This window comes from Pelodiscus sinensis, chromosome 4 (genome assembly GCF_049634645.1).
Source record: "Pelodiscus sinensis isolate JC-2024 chromosome 4, ASM4963464v1, whole genome shotgun sequence".
Lineage (NCBI taxonomy): Eukaryota > Metazoa > Chordata > Testudines > Trionychidae > Pelodiscus > Pelodiscus sinensis.
In genome coordinates, this window is record NC_134714.1 from 120611097 (window position 1) to 120631208 (window position 20112).

Consider the following 20112-nt stretch of genomic DNA (forward strand, 5'->3'; position numbering starts at 1 on the left):
TGTGTGTGTGTATTAGGGATGTTAAAAATCGTGTATTTGTGTAAACGTGTAACCAGCTGGAAAGAGGCACCGGTTGAATGTAGCCTGTTAACCTTGCCCTGGAGGAGAAAGTTCATGACCTACCTGTGACTCGCAGTCTAGCAGTCGGATGGACTTGTCATTCACTTGCAGCAGCATCTCCTGGGCCCAGATCTTCTCTTTAGAATTGAGCAGCATCAGTTTCCTGATGGCGTCGTCCACCGTCACAATGGCTTCACTCTTGTCCATGATGAAGGTGGCTAAGTGCTGCGAGGGAGGAGGAGGAAATGCCCAGGTGAGGTGTCAGACTAATAAGAGTGAGGGTCACCTCAAGTCAGATTAGCTTTGTGGAGCTTTTTATGAGCCATGTTCATCCCACGCCCACCCACCGTAGCACTTCGTCACTCTTTGATAGTGGCTTGAGAAAGTGGTGAGCCTGCTGCAGCAGTGGCTAGAAGCAGCTGGTGTTTTAGCTCAGGCACTTGAGACTTAGCCATTAAGCTCCAACGTTTTCAGGTTCAAGCCTGCCTGCTTACAACTAAGCAGGGTCACAGTATTACACACACTTTGTAAGATGCATGCTCTCATATATGGTCTGTAAATATCCCCTGCAGCCTCTCTCAGAACTTTGGGCTGGGTTGTGTAGGCTCCTCACAGCCTGCAGCAACTTACATGACAAATGGTCACTATGGGTATATCTCGACTACAAGCCTCTTTCGAAAAAGCCTCTTTCAAAAGAGAGCATCTAGACTACAACCAGTGCTTTTGAAAAAGTGGATCACTACCCAGGTAGTCTGGATGCTCTCTTTTGAAAAAGCACAGTTTGCATCACATAGCACCTTTTTTTGAAAGAGCACTTTCGAAAAAAGGCATTATTCCTCGTAAAATGAGGTTTTCCATGATTTAAAAAACTGCCATGTTCTTTCGATTTACTTTTGAAAGAACGCAGCGGCAATCTAGACGCAGGGGACGTTTTTTTCAAAAAACCCTGTAGTGTAGACACACCCTTAGGTTTTGTCTACACAAGGCAGCTTTTAGTGACAAAGCTGTGTCGCTAAAAATTAGGCAGGGTAGCTGCTATTTGTCAGCTCTTTTGCCAACAAAATACTTCCACTCCCCACGAGCGGCATTAGTTTTTTTGGCAGAAGAGTGTGCCTGCTGACAAAAATCTGTTCATTCCCGCATCTGTTGTCAGCAAAATTTTTGTCTTTTATGGAGGGGGAGGAGAGGTCATTTTAACACCTCTGAACAACAAAAGCTTTGTCGTTCAGTTCCCAATGTAGATACAGCTTAAATATTAATAGAGATGTAGCTGTGTTAGTCTGGTTTTGCTGAAACAAAAAACAGGACTATGCAGTACTTTAAAGACTAACAAGATGGTTTATTAGGTGCTGAGCTTTTGTGGGCCAGACCCACTTCCTCAGATCAAATTGTGGAAGAAAATTGTCATGCCCATATATACCAAAGGGATACAATCAAAAAAAGTGAACACATATAAAATAGATTTTGTTCTAAAATCTGATTTGTCTATTTTATGTGTTCACTTTTTTTGATTGTATCCCTTTGGTATATATGGCCATGCCAATTTTCTTCCACAATTTGATCTGAGGAAGTGGGTCTGGCTCACGAAAGCTCATCACCTAATAAACCATCTTTTTAGTATTTAAAGTGCTGCATAGTCCTGTCTTTTGTTACAGCTTAAATATGTTGTTGCTCTGAGGACTGCCTGTTCTGTGTTATGAACCACCATTATGTCAGTGCCAATACTTAATGGACTCCTGGCAAAAGCGTTGATACATGGTAGGATATCATAGCTCTGAAAGGTTATATCTACCTTGAGACACTCTGGGAACGTTAAGCTGCATTAACTGAAGACTACAATGTACAGTTAAAGCTCACCTTCCGTTAATTTGACTTTATTTTTTTGAGTGTGTCCATGTAGCCATGCCCTAAATTCTATTATTTGCAGATTTAGCAGGACATGTTTTAACTCTAGCAATTAAGGCTCCAACCCAGCAAAGTACTTAAGCGCATGTTTCACTTTAAGTCCGTGACCAGTCAGGTTGTTTTCCTGGACTACTCATGTGCTCCAAGTTCAATTCATGCTCAAATGCTTTGCTGGATTAGACCTGAGATCATTTGCCCAGACTTAACATGTTCCGTGTTTTCTCTCTTTATATAGATCTCACAGGGGGACATTCACCCTGGGCAGATGGCCCATACAGGGCCTATGCAGACACCACTTTAATCCCACATAAACCCTGTGGGATTTAGGTGACGTGTAGGCTCTGTGTGGGCCTTCTGTCGGGGGTGAGTGCTACCCACGCTGTTGCTATTCCACAAAGCTCTCTACATTGCAAAGCTACCTGGCATAAAGTAGGGAAGCCTCTCTAAGCTGTCTCTTCTCTACTCCAGCCTGCTAAATCACCTTTAGGGTTGCTGGGTGTCTGGTATTTCGTTGTGCGTGCGTTTGTTGTTGGGTTTTTTTGCTCAACAACTTTGGTTGATGTGTTGTTGGTTTATTTGCTCAAACAATTTTTTTTCCTGTCATGTTCGGTATTTTTTGTGAAACTATCTGTCAACCCTCATCATGTCATGTACCACAGAGCCAAAATGCCCCAATACGCAGCAGCCTGTTTTTCCTGAGACCTCAATGAATATTGGTATCTTCGGTTACAACAGGGTTTTTTAGGGGGTAGGGAGATTCTGTAGGATTTAGAGCGCTCCTTCCTGTTCCACTTCAGGAAAGGAGGGCAGCCCCAAATTCAAGAGTCTTCTTGGAGTTTTCCTGTACGACACACTCCTGCTGTCCTGTATTGCCCAACTCAGACTTCCACTGCATCCCTCCATTCTCCCATATTCCTTGGCAAAAATGTAACCACATGCTATGGTAACGACCCAGACACAGCAGTAACACTATGGCCACTCTTGTGCGTTAGATCAGTGTTTCTCAACCAGTGGTATGAGCACCCGTAGGGGTATGCAAGAGATGTCTGGTGGGTAGGTCAACACAACTGAAATTTGGAGAAAACTGATTTTTTTTGTTTTTACAGCACTTTATTATTTTTATACTTTTTATACCCAAAAATGTCATCGCCAGCCCGGCTACGATTATATTGTTTAAACCCGTGGTCCCCAACATGGTGCCCGCGGGGGCATTTGAATGCGCCCGCCAGGTGCTCGGGGCTGGCCTGGCCCCGGGCGCTTGTGGGGGGGGGCGCGCTCGGCGGGGGGGAGCGCCGGCGCCGGGCATGCGGCGCTTACGGGGGAGAGCGCCGGCCCCGGGCGCGCGGCGCTCAGCGGGGGGGCGCTGGCGCTTGGCGGGAGGGGGCGCCGGCCCCGGGCGCGCGGCGCTTGAGGGTGGGGGCCCTGCCCCCGGGCGCGTGGCTATGGGGGGGGCCCTGCCCCCGGGTATGCGGCTGGGGGGGCCACCCCCGGGCGCGCACGTGTCCCCGCCCCCTGGCGCCCGGCGGGCGAATGGCCACGCCCCCTGGCGCCCGACAACCTGAAAAGGTTGGGGACCACTGGTTTAAACAAATGTGTTTCAACGGTAGAAAAAAATTGTGTGTGTCTGAAAACTGTAGGTACTGGGGGTACTTTTTTTTTTAAAGGGGTACTTATAAAAAAAAGTTTGAGAGACACTGTGTTAGATCATGAACATGGCCTATGACTTCCAGTGCAGGCTGTAGTACCTGTTTATATAAAAGGTTGCCAGAACCTGCCATATTTTGCTTCCCAGCTCAGCTACAGAAAAGGAATCCCTCCTTGTTTTCATATCCCCTTGTGGTTTGCTCCCCCATCAGCTTTGCACTGTGGCAGTCAGTGCTTACTTAGTGCCAGGGCTTGCAAGATCTGAGTCCCTGCACTTTGAGACTTGGCAATTCATCGCTCTAGCACCTTTGGGCTTGCTGTAAGTTATGAAAGAAACAAGAAACCTGCTTGAGTCCTGGCATTTCTTTCTTTGTAAATTAATCACTGGTGGAATTACAGGAGTTCCCTAGTTTTCCTTCCTCCCAAACCTAGAGAAACCTGTGCCGAGGCTTTCATAGCGCTTCTCTATGAACCCCTTCCCCATAACCAACTGCATTCAGTCCCCCCTTCCTCCCACACGTTGTGTAACTTCTCTGCTTGGGACTGAAGGCAGCTCTGCTTAGGTAGCAGAATTCCAGACATGATGGCACTTGCAGGCATTTCCACACAGCTCTAAGCTCGTCCTACTATTTCCTAAAGCAGGCGATGGCCCCATTACAAATTGCACTTGTATAGGATCACACTTATGGAGGGTCTCTGAACCTTGGTGTTTGCATGATTGTGCTGGCGTGTAGGCTTTGTGCTGCTATAGCGACTACGCGTAGGAGAAAGTACCACGCTGGGAAGTGGAGGAGATGAACATGGAAGGAAGGGGTGGGGGAGGGTATTCTGCATAAAAATGACATTTGTTTCCGCTAGCTTGTGGATTCCACCCTTGCAATCAAGGTTGGTTCTTCATTTAAATCATTGCACTGGGATGGGGATGGGTGGTTCAATATTCAGGCTGCCCCAGGGAGAGAGGACAACTCTAGCCCTCTCTCACCGCAGCAGCATCAAGCCAGCTGAGAAGCACCTGTACATGGCTACTGCAGCTGCAATGGGCACAGTCAGGGGAAGGAGTGCATGTCCCCAGCTGGGGGACAGACAGATACCAGATGAAGAGACACAGAAACAAACTCTCTGAAATATATAGTAAAGAGTTGTCTCTTTTCCCACACCGGTCCCCTAATGGCCCGATGGGATTATAACCAATCCAGTCCCCATATCTAGCCCAAGCTGCTCCCTTGTGGTCATTCTGCAGTATAACTACCCCCTACCATACTCCTCCCTTTCCATTTTATGAGAAACAATCGAATTCCAGGCACATCCCATTGTCCTGGCACAACCAAGGACTTAACTCTCTCTCATAACCCTTCTTTTTCTTTTCGGTAGGTAAATAGTAGGACAAGTAGGAAAACCATTGTGTTTGGAACTAGCCAGTATTTTTTAAAACTATTTGTTTGATGTCAGCCATAAACTCCTCTTTATGATATGAAGATGGATTTGTTCTTGTACCAAACCTATGAGGATCCAAATGCCTCATGAGTGCAAGGGGTCAGTACTTTGGGGGGGGAGGGGGTTTGAAAAATCAATGTCATTTCAACTTTTTTTTTTTTTAAATAGAAATATTTGGACACAATTTTCAAAATAAAAAAAAAGTGGGGTAACTTTGTGTTGATTTTCCACTCAGCCAGCTCTTCTCTGGGTGAATAGAGGGAGCTGAGAGTGGCCTGCACCTTGAAGAATCCAGCCCTAGCTCAGGGAAAAGCACAAGGCACCAAAAATATGACCACCCCTGGTCCAACAAAATCCCTCGTCCGGGATCAGTCAGGTCCCAAAGGTGCTGGACCAGGGAGTTCCAAGCTGTATTACAGTAGTGGTGAATGGTCTCAATCAAGGATAGAGAACCACTGGTTCAGGCACTTTACAAAAAGTCCAGATAGTTCACAGTCTAGAAATATGATGGACCAGCACAGGTGAATAAATCAGACCCATGGGGCAGCTGGGGAGAATGAGCATATCACGGAGCAGTCACTATCCGCCTGGCTAGCCGTTGTCAGCAGTGTTCTTTAGGCATGGTGACAGAGGTAAGACTGAAGGAGGTGCTTGACCAAGGAGAAGATGGTGGATTTGTGGATTTCCCCACCTGGAAGAGGTGGCAATGGTGATATCACAAAAGGGTCTGAGTTTGAAGTAGACTGATTAGTAATAAAGGCTGCCCTCACTGATCGACTGAGGTGGGTCAGCGTGGCACTATGGTAAGACCTCTGTTTGGTACGTTGGAGCTAAAAGACAAAGGGCCTCAAAGGCGAAGGTGAGATGTTTGTGTTGGGTATGGAGAAGGAGGAGGAGCCGCCTTTGGGAAGACTCAAAGAAGAGGGTTCATGTAGTTAGAACCATGTGCCAGAGAAACCATGCAGGCATCAGCATTTTGAATGGGTTCGAGGACGGCAAGTTTGTTGCAGCTGAGGTCAAGAGAGGAAGAGATTAGAGGTCAGAGAAGAGCCTAGACAGGAGCACCAGCAGTCTGGACAGGCAGAGAAGGCCAGACCTCGGAAATGCTATGTATGAAGATTCAGTCAGTGTGAGACACTGTCTGGACACGTGGATCTAGAGAGGGTCAAGTTGAAGATGAAGCCTGCATGAGTGACTGGAAAGATGGTGGTAGTATCTGTGGTGATAGATGGGCGATTTGGGGAGGGCAAGAGGAAAAGTTCAGTTTTGGCCACGTTGCATTTGAGTTGCTAACTAGACATCCATGAGATGTGAAAAAGCTAGGCCAAGATGTGGCATTGGATGGAGGGAAGAAAGTGGGTAAAATGCCTAGCACTTAATGGGGGCCCATTTTGACAGCCTTCAAATACAAAGAAGACTCCCATTGATTGCCTTGGACACTGAATCAAGCCTTACATAAATGAAACTATGGTGAAAACCACGTCTGGCCATGCTCCCAATTGAGAATTAACACTATCAGGTGTTTTATGGTGATAGAAATGTAGCCGTGTTAGTCTGGTGTAGCTGAAACAAAATACAGGACTATGTAGCACTTTAAAGACTAACAAGATGGTTTATTAGATGATGGCCCCCGAAAGCTCATCATCTAATAAACCATCTTGTTAGTCTTTAAAGTGCTACATAGTCCTGTAAGGTGTTTTATGGTCATTCTAAAATGCTATTCCAAATGCTACATCATAAAGGTAATAATATTATCTAAATTTGTGTTACTCAGGTGACAAAATTGAATTGAATTTACAGTTGCTGCCAGGAATGCTAATCAGCTCTATGGATTTTGCCCACATGTTGTTTTACAGTCTTCATAAATTCCTCCTGGTATTTGCTGTTGATTATATTAATATCAATAGAGGTCATAGATGCTCACGTGACCATCATTGCATGCATTGGTAGATTCCCCCCCTCGCCCCCCCCCCCCCACCTTATTCAGTCTTATCTAGATACTGGGACCATTTTTTAAGCTACTCAGGGAAAGAGGAGAAGTTTGTTACTGACCTGTATTTATCACATTTTAAGAAAAGTTGAAAGCCTAAAAGCAAAATGTAATTTCTTTCATTTCTAATGTGATTCAGATCCAATATATGTGTAAGAATGGACCATGACTGTAATTTAGTAATGTTAGTTTTATCAGCATACAAATCACTGTTCATGCATATAAAAGGCCAACTCATTTTTTATGAAAACACATACAGCTGGCAGGATGGTGATGAAAACCTATTTGCTCTGATCAAAGTTCAAGGTGGAGCCTCAGAAGTGGGTGGCATGAAACATAACTAATGAGGGCTGAAGTGTGTCACTGTTTAAAGTCCCTTTTCTGCCACTAAGACTTCCTTTGGTACACGATACTATAGGGTGTCTAATAATGGCTTAAAATAAAAACCAGATGGAAAATACTGCATCTGAGACTTACGAAAAAGGATGAGAGAAAATGAACCTTGAGTCATTCAGCATGTGGTGCATAGTATGTGTCTGTACAAGCATGCATATAAAAATGACAAGCCAGCAGGAAATGGAGCCATGTAAAGGTTGTATTATGTTGTCGTTCATAGTAATATGAACAATACAAAGCTCTAGTGCAGTTACACAGTTGCACAGCACACTTTTTCTAGAGTGAGGACTAATTGAAATTGTGGTTTAATATTCTTGTTAACTGGCAAATGTTCGGGACCTTTTCTTCAGTGAAAATCTAGATACACATCAATGACCAAAAGTAAAAGTGGGGCTCTTAGCCATCAGATTACTTTATACAAAACAAAAAAGGCCCCAATCCAATAGAGTACTTAAGTATAAGCTTAGCTTTAAGCAGCTGAGTAGTCACATTCTAATCAAGGGGATTGCTCAGGTATCTGCTTAAAGTTAAGCAGGTGCTGAGGTGCTTTCCTGGATGAGATCTCCACAGCAAGAGGAAGGGGAGTTTTTTCAGTAGATAAGAACCTCTGATGAATTCTTTCCTATCTCAAAAATCCAATTCCTTAATTTTCTTGCCTCGTGCACTGAACAAATATGACAAATTTTAGATGCCTTTTTATTTCTTGGGGTTTTACAGTCATGGCCTAGAATGCTAATGGAATGCTTTCTTGTGCCTGATTCATCTTGCACCTGGCAACCTTTGGCCAGAAAATGGTCATTACAAAGCCAAGCAGGAAGCTCTTTACCCCAGATTCAGTTGGCTTAGAAGCACAGATCCACTGTCAACAAACTGGTGATCCCATGGAATGGGACATGCTGTACCAGTACATTTACATTAGCCCCCAAAGCTCATCGGGCATGGGAAAAAGAAAAAAGAACTAGTGAACTGTGTCCCAAAAACTAAAGAAAGGAATGTGCAGTTCAAGAGGTTTTCTTATGAGCTACTATCAGTAACTTCATGTGAGTAAAGTGACCTTTGCTCATTTGTAGAAAGGCTTCTAATTAGCCTCTGAACTAATTAGGTTCCTCGATGTGCCATGCATAGTGAATTAAGCAAGGTCGTGATATACATGAACCAAGAGTCATTATCTGCATCTATCATCGATGCAGTTTATTGCTCACTCCCATAAGGACTCTGTGCAAACTCACCTGTACGTGGTACTGTGATGTCTCATGCATAATTACATTGGAGTTGGAGTATTTCTTCCTTTGTTCTGAAAAAAGAAAACAAGCACTTAATATAGCTCACATGATTGACTCTTCTGTATTTCTTACCCCCTCTGAATGTACTGGATTAATCAAATCATTGGAAACTGTGCATGTGTAGAAAAATATATTAACCTTATGTAGAGAGTCACAAACAACATGCCTGGATTTTCATATTGCTGGTAACTTGATTTCTGGAAGCCAGGGGCTGAGGGCTAGTTTGTCAAGGAAATGAAGGTTAACCTTACAGTGTACCTGGCTTTTTATCAGAAGAGTGCTAGTGAGGTATGGCTCCCCTGCCTCAAAAAGCTGGCTTAGGGCCTCCAAGCAAAGTTTATCTGAAAGGAAATTACAAACACCCACCACTCTGCACAAAAGCTCTTCATTACTGCTGGGCAAAATGTTTTTTTAAATGCAGTCAGGTCAAATTCACTAAATTGTTTGTGTCAAAATTTTAAAAAAAAGCTGAAAAAAAGTTTGATATTTTCAAAATAATTGATAATACTTTCGATAACATTTTGGAAAACTGAAAATAGGGGGTGTAAAAGGGTAACAGGTTACTTGTAAGCATTAGGCTTACCGGACTACTTTCTGGGTAACTGGTTGGATGGCCAACAGTGCCAGGCTGGAGCAGCCAGGGTTGAGTCTGGCTAGCCACATGGGAGTGGCAGGCAGGGCTGTGCTTGTATCAAGCCAGTGGGACCCCAGCCCTGTGGGAGCAGCAGCTAGGACCACACCTGCATCGGGGCCCTGGCCACGCCAGAGCAGCCTAGGCAGGCAGGACCCTGGCCCCACCTGCACTGGGTCATCTGGCAGGACACTGGCTGCTCCGACTCAGCCCAAGTGGGTAGGCGGAAACTGGGCTCCTTCTGCCATCCTGCCAATGTTTAACCAGTTAAACAGTATAATTTTATCCATTTAAGTGGTTAACTAGTTGAATGGTTATTTACATCCCTATCTGAAAATAGGTTTTTCTTGAACCCTCAAAAATGTCTTGGGGAGGATTTGTAAAAGAAGAAAAATTTGAAATGTCAACTTTTGAGCAGCATTATTGATCCAGTTTTAGGGGTTAATCTTGAGAGCTACACCATAATGTCTTGAAGAATGATGATGATCACATCCTCTCAGTATAGTCTCACAGTGCATAAAGGAGTGGATCTACTGGTCTTTTTTCCTCCTACTAACTAAACTGGTATGTTTTGCATCCTTCAAGCTACTCCAACCGGCAGGGTGTGTGCATGGGCTTCATCTCCCGCATTTCCATTGCTAGCAGCTGTTTTCCCAATTGTAGAATCCCAAGCATTGTGACCTACAGGAAACAGCATAGCCCTATGAGTTGTGAGATCTTGATTTCTAATCCTGACTCTGCCATTGCTTGCTGTGTGTGATCATGGGCAAATCACCTTACTTCTCAGTCTTCAGTTTTCCCCTTCTGTGAAATGGGGATATCATTACTTATGTACCTCATAGGAGTGTTTTGAAGGTTAATTATTTAGTAGCTGCTCCTTGCATTGTATATGTTAAGAAGTATACAGATGCTAACTACTACTTTTTAGAGCTCACCTTCCTGCTGCAGCTGTTTGTTTGTTTGTTTGTTTGTTTGTTTTAGTGTTACAAAGGTGCACAGGGCTATACAAATCTAAAAAACTCCCTAAGCACCTGACCCCAAAGAACTTGTTATCCACGGATCCAACCAGCTCCTACTGAAGCCAATAGTAAAACTCCCATTGTTGTCAGTGAGAATGGAATCAGACCACAAACTGAGACTGGGGCTGCACAGCACAGTTCATAGCAGCCCAGATAGTGCAGACAATCTAAGCTGCGGGGAGCTCTCCCATCAACTGAATTGCTCCAATTGCAAACTCTCCTGCTGACGTAGCATTTCCTACACCAGTATTTCCCAATTTTATTTGGCCACGGAACCCTTTTCAGCTTCAAAGAATTTCAAGGAATCCCTAGGGTTGCCAGGGTAAAATTTGTCAAGCAAAAAAAAAGCTGCAAAATAGACTCCGTTTCTTTAAGAGGGGGCCGGGAAGTGCCATGTTCTCGCTGAACCCTTACTTTCGCTTCACAGAACCCCAGGGTTCCTCGGAGTACCAATTGGGAAACACTGGCCTATACTGACTGACACTTAGGTTGGTGTAACTTGTGTCACACGGAGTAGGGGGTAGCTTATTCTTGCATGACACCCTTGCATGACACAATTTATATTGATGTAAGCTGTACTGTGTACATAGCCTAAAAGATAATGGAAGAGTGAGTATTAGACATGGAGGAGAAAGGAGAGGATGAGCTGTTCAGACAAGTGAAAGGCAAGAATGAGACACAGAGCATCTGGCTTTGCTTTCTCACACCAAGCTTTTGTAACAGGAATTGTGTTGCTTCATATCATGTTTATTAACAGACCTGCATGCACATATCTTATCATGGCTAGGTGTGGCAGTGAGCGTAAGGAACACCCCAGCCCAGATTACACAGTGCACAGCAGGCAACATGTTTTCAGGAAGCACTGAAAAGGGGAGAGGGAAAGGGCTTGGTGCCCCAGAGCAGAGAGGCTGTTCCAGGCATAGGCAGGAATGGCCCAGCGTCAGGAGTGGGAGGTGACAGCAGAGCAGAGTGGCACTATCAGTGCCCTGAGTGACAAGCGAGAGGAGCTAAGAAGAGGTGAGAGGCAGGCAGCAGCAGAACTCTGCAGAACCATGAAGTGAGGAGAAGGAAACTGAAACTGATGCAGCAGGAGGCAGGACAGTGCGGAGATCTGAGGAGGGACTTTGGTGAAAAGTAGGACGGTCCAATAGGACAAGGGTCCAGTGGTCAAGGCAAGTAATGTCCAAAGCTAGCAATGAGGGGCTGCTGAGCTAACCTTGCCCTTCTCTTTCGGATGACTGAGAGAAGTGCCAAGCAATGCTCTCAAGCCCCACCAGCCTGGGCAACCCCAGCCCCATGGCATCTCCCAGTTCACATGGTTGTTCGCTACGGTATCTACCAAGTGAGCAGGCCAGCCACTGCTTTAGATGTTTGCAAAATATGTCAACAGATGAGTTCTATCAGGACAGTGATTTAGCAAGTCCTTCAGCCCATCCATGGTCTTCATCCATATACTGCTCACAAAGGGCAACAAACACAGTTCCAACAAACAGCCCACAAGGGGAGAAACAATTCTTGTTTTAGCCCTAGCAGGGGCACAGGAGTTGGTCCAAGAGATGAATATAGCTGGACCACTTGGTAATAGTGACCATAATGTAATTATATTTAACATCCATATGGTGCGGAAGATACCAAAGAAACCCACCATGGTAGCATTTAACTTCACAAAGGGGAGCAATACAAAAATGAGGATGCTAGTTAAACAGAAATTAAAAGGAACAGTCACAAACGGGAAAAGCCTGCAAGCTGCATGGAAACTTTAAAAAAATCACAATGAAGGCTCTAGTTAAATGGACATCCCCCATAAAGCCAATTAATAAATTAAACAGTAGTTGCTCACCAGGACCAGGTGGTATTTATCCAAGAGTCATAAAGGAATTCAAGTAAGCAATTGCAGAAATACCAACTGAGGTATGTTAGTTAGCTAATGTGATGCCAATTTTTAAAAAAGACCTCAGAGGTGATCCTGGAAATAACAGGCTGGTAAGCCTAATTGTAGTGCTGTACCAGGCAAATTGGCTGAATTACCAAGTACTGTGTTGTGAAAGAATCAACAGCTTTTGTAAAGGGAAATGATAACTCCCTTATTAGAATTGTTTGAGAAGTTCAACAAACGTGGATAAGACTGATCCAATGTATATAATGTACTAGGACTTTCAGAAAGTTTTTGATAAGGTACCTCACCTAAGACTTTGAAGCAAAATAAGCAATTATAAGATAAGAGAGAAGGTTCTTTCATGAATTAGTAATTATTTAAAAGACAGGAAACAAAGGATAGGAGTAAATGGTTAGTTTTCACTGGAGAGAGAGAGAGAGAGAGCAGGGTCCCCCAGAAATCAGTACTGGGGCCAGTGCTGTTCGATGTATTCATAAATGATCTTGGAAAAAAAGGGTAAAGAGTGAGGTGAAAAAGTTTGCAGATGACAAAAATTACTCAAGATTGTAACTCTCTGCAGTCTGCTTTGGACTTAACTAAGGGATATCACAAAACTGGGTGTCTGAACAACAAAATGGGAAGTGAAATTCAGTATTCATAAAAGCAAAGATTTGTACATTGAAAAACGTTATCACAACTATATATTCAAAATGAAGGGGTTAACAGTTCCTACTCAAGAAAGAGACTATGGAGTCATAGTGGATAGTTCTCTGAGAATGTCAGGTCAACAATCAGAAAAGCTAACAGAATATTAGGAAATGAAAAATAGCAAAATGCCACTGTATAAAACCCATGGTATGCCTGCCGTGTGAATACTGCTTGCAGTTGTGGTCACTTCATCTAAAAAAGATCTACTAGAATTGGAAAACATACAGAGAAGGGCAACAAAAATCACTGGTGAGGGGGATGGAACAGCTTCCATATGGGGGAAGTTAAAAAGACAGGCAGTGTTCAGCTTGGAAAAGAGATGACTAAGAAGGGATATGACAAGGGTCTGTAAAATCATGAATGGAGTGGAGAAAGTAACTAAGGAAGTGGTATTTATTCTTTCACGTAACTCAAGAACCAGGGGTCTCCAATAAAATAAATAGACAGCTTGTTTTAAACTAACATAAGAAAGAACATCTTCACACCATGCACTGTTAATCTGTGGAACTTATTGCTGGGGGATGTTATGAAGGCCAAAAATATAAATGGGTTCAAAAAAGAACAAGATATGTTCCTGGAGAATAGGTCAATCAATGGGTAAGATGGTCAGGGATGTAACTCCAAGTTCTGGGCGTCCCTAAACCTCCGACTTCCAGTTGATGGAAGTGGATGATAGGACGGATCACTCAATAATTGCTCTGTTCTGTGCCATCTGCCCAGGCAACAAACATCAAAGGCCCAGTCTGGGCCTTTGTCTCAGCCCTATGATACCTGGGCATGGTGTCCTTTGCATCAAGCCCTCCTTCTGCTCTCTCTCCCAAACAGCTACTCTGCACAGGGAGGAGAAGCTGCTGGTCTGGTTTCAATGATCACGTGGTGCCTGGCCCCTTACCCAGTGAGTTTATATGTTAAAATCTATTGTGAGGATTCCTACCATACCTGGGAGCTTGATACCCAAATGCTGTGATTTTTAGAAATAGGACCTGTGTCCTTCCATATCTGTTGCACGTGCTACCAGGCCTGTGATCAGAGGTGTCTTACCTCTAACTGGTTACTTGTGCCTGATACACAAATCAAGCAGGCCAATGACTCCCTGCAGGCCTCTCTTACTACCCATTCAAATCAGTCCTATGCTGTGGTGGGCAGCTGCAGACTTAGCTACCAGGACCGGTTCGGCAAGCAGAGGATGGGTCTCTCTTACTCCACTGCATATCGTTAGCGAGCTCAGTAGCTGGGAAAATCTCCCCTTTTCTCCTGAGCTACTAAACTGTGCCCTATGTTATCAGAATACCTCGTACATCTCGGCGGTGTCTGAACAATATTGTAGGTCAGGCACCAGCAGTGTATGCTAATCTGTAGAAGACATAAAATGTAGTGTTTCTGTCCCCCAAAGGCCTGCTAGGAGAGCTAGGCCAAAATATTTTCAATGGAACAATTTTTCATTAGAAAAATGCAGTTTTGTCAAAATCTAAATCTTTTGTGGGAACCTGTGATAAGTCTCAGGAAGTTTTCAACAGGGACAAAGTTTAAATGAATCATTAACATTCTTATTTCGGAAGTTTTGTAACATTTTGTGTTGATTAACATTTCAATTTGACGACTAGAATTACAATTCTATTACATACTGTAGTATGTAATACAGGCAGTCCCCGGGTTACGTACAAGATAGGGACTGTAGGTTTGTTCTTAAGTTGAATCTGTATGTAAGTCGGAACTGGCGTCCAGATTCAGACACTGCTGAAACTGACCGCCAGTTCTGACTTACATACAGAATCAACTTAAGAACCCCAGGCGTCCCCAAGTCAGCTGCTGCTGAAACTGATCAGCAGCTGATTCCAGGAAGCCCGGGGCAGAGCAACTCTGCCTGGGGCTTCCTGTAGTCAGCGCTGGTCAGTTTCAGCAGAAGCTGACTTGGGGACGCCTGGGGCAGAGCAGCTGGGGTGCTGCTGGGTTGCTCCAGTAGCGCCGCTCCTCGGTGCTACTGGACCAACCCAGCAGCACCCCATCTGCTCTGCCCCAGGCGTCCTGATTCAGCCGCTGCTGAAACTGACCAGCAGCGGCTGAATCAAGACCTGGGGCAGAGCAGCTGGGGTGCTGCGGGGTTGGTCCAGTAGTGCCCAGAGCGGCACTGCAGGACCAATCGGCAGCGCCCCAGCTGCTCTGCCCCAGAGTCCAAAACAAAAGCCTGGTCTGCTGGGGTGGGGGAGCACACTAGCTGCGCCCCCCCCCCTCCCAGCAGACCAGGGACACGGGGAGCAGAGCCGCAGCGGCAGCGGGGTGCCACGCCTCTGAGGCTTTGCTCTGGCAAAGCCTCAGAGGCGCGGGACCCCGCCGCGGCTGCGGCTTCAGTCCGGGTGCTTGTGGTCTGCTGGGGACCGTCCCCAGCAGACCACAGGCACCCAGGCTGAAGCGGCAGCAGCGGTGGTTCCCCGCGCCTCTGAGGCTTTGCTCCGGCAAAGCCTCAGAGGCGCGGGACCCCGCCGCGGCTGCGGCTTCAGTCTGGGTGCCTGTGGTCTGCTGGGGACGGTCCCCAGCAGACCACAGGCACCCAGACTGAAGCGGCAGCAGCTGCGGTTCCCCGCGCTTCTGAGGCTTTGCTCTGGCAAAGCCTCAGAAGCGCGGGAACCCGCCCGGTGCCCCTGGTCTGCTGGAGACGGTCTCCAGCAGACCAGGGGCACCGGAGCAGCTTACGAACGGGGCGAGAAAGCTTACCTTCGGGGCGAGAAAGCCCCGTTCGTAAGTGCGGATCCGACGTAAGTCGGATCCGCGTAAGTCGGGGACTGCCTGTGTTTCATATTGTTCTGACATTATCCAAATGAAACATTTTGACTTTTTGTGCTGATTTGGAGTGAATGGATATCTTGGAATTTCCCACAGAATTGAAATTCTGTTTTCTGAGCAACTTCTATCCTGTGCCAGTATGTTTCCTCCCTCATATGATCTAGGATTCTTACAGGTGCAAGGCAAGCAAAAGATAACCAGGAACTTAGATTTCTCCACTGCCCATCACTGCATTCAAATGCTTGTTGTTTGTAAATTCAGATAATAAAGCTATTGACGTCTTAGACCTATTCCCCTTTGGAAAGCTGGGATTTGGAAAGGAAATGGAGCTCTGGTAAAAGTACAGACTTCACAACAAGCTTTTTGAATGAGAGCAAGGGTAGTCTTGTGATTCTTGGACAAGACCCTGGGCAAGTCATTTAGTGTGTCTATTCTTCCATTCCCATCTGTAGCAGAGGGTTAAAACTTCCTTTCTCCCACCCGGCCTTATCTGTTAAGACCAAGGCTGCATAAGAAAGATGCACCAGTTGTCAAACCAATTTAGTTACACTAGTGTGAAAAGCTGTGTGGACCCTCTCATTTCAATGTATTTTGGTATAGTGTAAGGCAGCTAACAGCTAGGTGATGTTAACCTAGAGGTTCTCAAACTAGGGAACTTCTCAGGGGGCCGCAAGATTATTATGTGTGTGTGGGGGGGGGGGGGAGGGAGAGATGCAAGCTGTCGGCCTCCACCTCAAACCCATTTCACCATCAGCATTGATAATGGTAATTAAATATTTTAAAGGGAGGTTTAATTGATAAGGGGTCTTGCACTCAGAGGCTTGCTACTTGAAAGGGGTCACCATAGAAAAGTTTGAGAGCCACTGAGTAAACCAAAACAAGGCACACTTAAACCAAATAAGTGTCCACGTGGAAGCTTAAAACCTGTTTCAAGTTCAATCAATGCACTTTCTCATGCAAACAAGATCATATAGGTGAGGCACTGCGCTGTACAAACAGAAAGAGACCTCTGACTCCCGTTGTAGCAGCTATGTGTTGCAACTTATACTAATATTAACCCTAAAAAGATCCAGGGCATACACGGTGCAGGTCAACCCTTTTCCGTTTTCACCTCAAGCATTTTTTTCTCCAGCCTACTAGGCAGAACTGAGCTCACGTCGTTCAGAGCTTGGTTCATGCTGTTTGAGAATGGCCAGCAGGTGGCTCCTTGCAGTAACATTAGGTTCACCCACGCCTTTGTCTCTAGGAACTGCGCACATCAACTCTGCTGACAAGGCTGGGGTTTTCAGCTTGCTGTGTGGTGAAGGTCTGAAGACACCTTCTTGCCATCATGCTGAAGGGTTTAGCTAGCTTGGCCAGGGCGGGTTGGTAGTCTGTTCTGGTTCCTTATAGTCCATCCCACAAAGCTGAGTTGCCAGTTAACACTCATTCCTGACTAGATCTTGGTTGGGCTAGTTGCCTGGGAACCACAGCCTGTGACTGGTGCCTGTGGCTGCTTGGCCAGAAGTACACTGTTAGTCTTTCTTAACAACAAAGCTAAGTGGTGGTGCTGGAACTTTGTAAACGTCCCGAAGGAGGAACATGGAAGTGGAAATAGAACAAGATGCACCATCCTTCAGGCATCCCACGAGGCATAATGGGGCAGTCGACAAATGCCTTTGATGTCGATCGCGGAGCGTCCAGACTAGCGCACTGAGCTGACAAACAGCTGATCGGCTCAGTGCGGCAGCCATTTTAATTTAAATGAAGCGGCGATTATTTAAATTGCCGCTTCATTTTCCTATGCCAGGTAGCCTAATCTACATGCCTCTGGCAACAGAGGCATGTAGTCTAGACATAGCCTAGGAGTCCCTAACTGGTAGGTATATACAAATATAGGAATTTATTATGGGCTCATCGGCAAAAAGCATAAACGAGTAAGACTATAAACGTCAGACTCAGTATGTTTTATAATGTTAGAAGTGTGCCAGCCGCCTAGTGAAGGAAGGATATTTTAGAGGTCATAGTGCTGATTCAGGAAATCTGGGTTCAGTTCCTAGCTCCGTCACAGATATCCAGTATGACCCGGGTTAAAATAGTTAATCTCTCTTGTGTGTCTGTTCCCTATTTCAAGGCCCTACATCTATAGAAAAAAATCTGTTTCTGTTCTCTCTTCATTTTAATCACACTCTGCCCCCGCTCAAATGGAAAGGTACAATGAGATACTCACGCATGTGTGCACAAAGTTACCAGGCTGCAGGATTAATGCCTAACAGGAATAAGACTTTTCCATAGCTGCCGTTGTATAATTCAGCATTTCTGACCTAAATAATTTCATTAATGAAAATGAGAACACTATGTCCATGTGGAATGAAAATTAATTTCAATTTTGGGACATTGTGTGCTTTCCTTTTAAACTGAATTTACCACTGGTGAAACAGGCCAAATTGTTAGGTCTGGAAATGGAAGCTTTTTATATTAGAACATATTTATCTCAAACTTCCCCCTATCTGCATAGGTGCTGGGTTAAGTGGGTAAGGGCCCAGCAATGGAATAGCAGTGGGTGCTGTACAAGAGGACTGAGGTGCATTGGCAGAGCTGAGGTAGGGCAGGATGGGTAATGGGCAAAGCTGCGTGGGAAAGCTCGTGCCTTCACTATGCGTGTTCTGCAGATTACCAGCTCCAAGTGCGAGTACGCTCATCTTCTCTTCCCTTTTATTTTCTCATAGTAGTTGTTGGTTATATAGCAGATACCCATTTCAAAGGATAATGGCTGATCTCTGCTGCTTTCTGTGCCATGTAATATGAGCGATGCTTGGCAATCTGAGACAAAGCCATGTTTCAAAAACTGAGCTAGCTCTTTATTAAGGGGACTATTTACAGAGTTAATGTAGCTGCAGCTAGCTTTCCAGCCATGTGTACACAGACTCGGTGGTGCCTCCTTCAAATTCTTCCTGCCTACAACCTGTGCTTCTCCCTCCAAGCTCCATGCAGGTTGCTATACCTGCTACGGCAGGTACTTGGAACTCATCATTTAGAACTTAATGGGCTATGGAATCCCAATTCTCTGAAGGGTTTGTGTATTTGGGAAGTGAGGCAAAGCCAGTGAATTGCCTCACCCTTCCTAACAAAGTTTGAAATATTTTGAGAAACTTGTAGAACAACTTGAAAAATTCTAAGGCTTTGGTGAGACCACAAACTCTTCTATTCTCTCTCTTTCCTTCACTTATGCCACCTGATTACTATACAAATAGGGACCCACCCAAAGTCCGCTGCACTCAGTGGCTGAGCTTTCCCAGGTCTTCAGTTAGTTTTGCATCAGGTTCTTTTTCCTGATCAGGGCGGCACTTCTGATCTAGGACTAGCTCCACCTCTCTGGCCTTATCTCCACTTACCAAAGATCGAAGCTCCAGCAATCAATCTTTGGGGGTTCAATTTAGCAAGTCTAGTAAAGACCCACTAAATTATTAAGTAAATAGGTAGATCTCCATTTATTTATTTATCTCATAGAGCTGGAAAGGACCTTGAGAGGTCATCGAGTCCAGTCCCCTGCCCTCAAGGCAGGACCAAGTACCATCCCTGAACACTGAGGGTGCCCCCATTGAAGGTGGTATTCCTTGCTATTGCAAGAAGTAAGGAAAGTCAATGGGAACATTTCTCCCATTGACCTCCCACTGTGGGGCTGCCCCAGAAAATTGATGGAAGGTACGTTGACTCCAGCTATGCAATTCACATAGCTGGAGTTGCATATCTTGCATCGATTTTCTCCGCCAGTGTAGACCCGGCCTCTGCCTGCATGTCCAGCAGGGATGGATTGCTGATCAGGTTCACTTCTCCTAAGAGAGGATTTTCTTCATTGTCACTTTGATCATGTATGAATGTGCCAAACAATTCCAGGGGGCCTCTTCTGCTATCTAATCCGTACGGTAGCCTCCACTCCTCTGCTCTGCTCACAAGTAGCAGCAAAAATAAAATGAAGAGAAAACCAAACTTTACCAGCTCCTTTTGTTGATTCTCCTGGGAGGTATGTTTGTGTAATCTTTAAACTCCATTGAACTAGGACAACCTTGTTATGAGATGTTGTCCTGAGATGTCATTCAAGTGAGGATCTTTTAAAACCAACACTGTCCTTTAGTTGCTGCCCAGGGATTGAATTTGGGTGTGTGATGTATGTACTTTTGTCTGATACATTACCGTAGGCTTCTATTTACCCCTCCTCCTCCTGGATCCCCTTCTACCTTCTTGCTGATCCTGCCCAACCCCTCCTAACCTTAAAGCATAATTAATCTGCCTGAAAACAGACACACTTAGTGATATTAGGATATTAGAACAAACTACTTCACAAGGAGAGTGGGGAAGCACTGGAATGGGTTGCCTAGGGAGAGGTTTAAGGCCAGGCTTGACAA

The 20112-nt window shown here is 45.2% G+C and overlaps 1 protein-coding gene across 3 annotated transcripts in view; it reads right to left on the reverse strand.

Annotated features, from left to right (window-relative positions):
* EPS8L2 (EPS8 signaling adaptor L2) overlaps positions 1-20112 on the reverse strand; it is a 112957-nt gene that overhangs the window by 38241 nt on the left and 54604 nt on the right. For all 3 annotated transcript variants that reach the window (XM_006124878.4, XM_006124875.4, XM_006124877.4), the window contains 2 exons: positions 8659-8723; positions 124-285 (listed from right to left, as the gene is read on the reverse strand). In XM_006124878.4, the coding sequence (XP_006124940.2) occupies positions 124-285; positions 8659-8723 (227 nt within the window). The remainder of the gene's footprint in view (positions 1-123; positions 286-8658; positions 8724-20112) is intronic.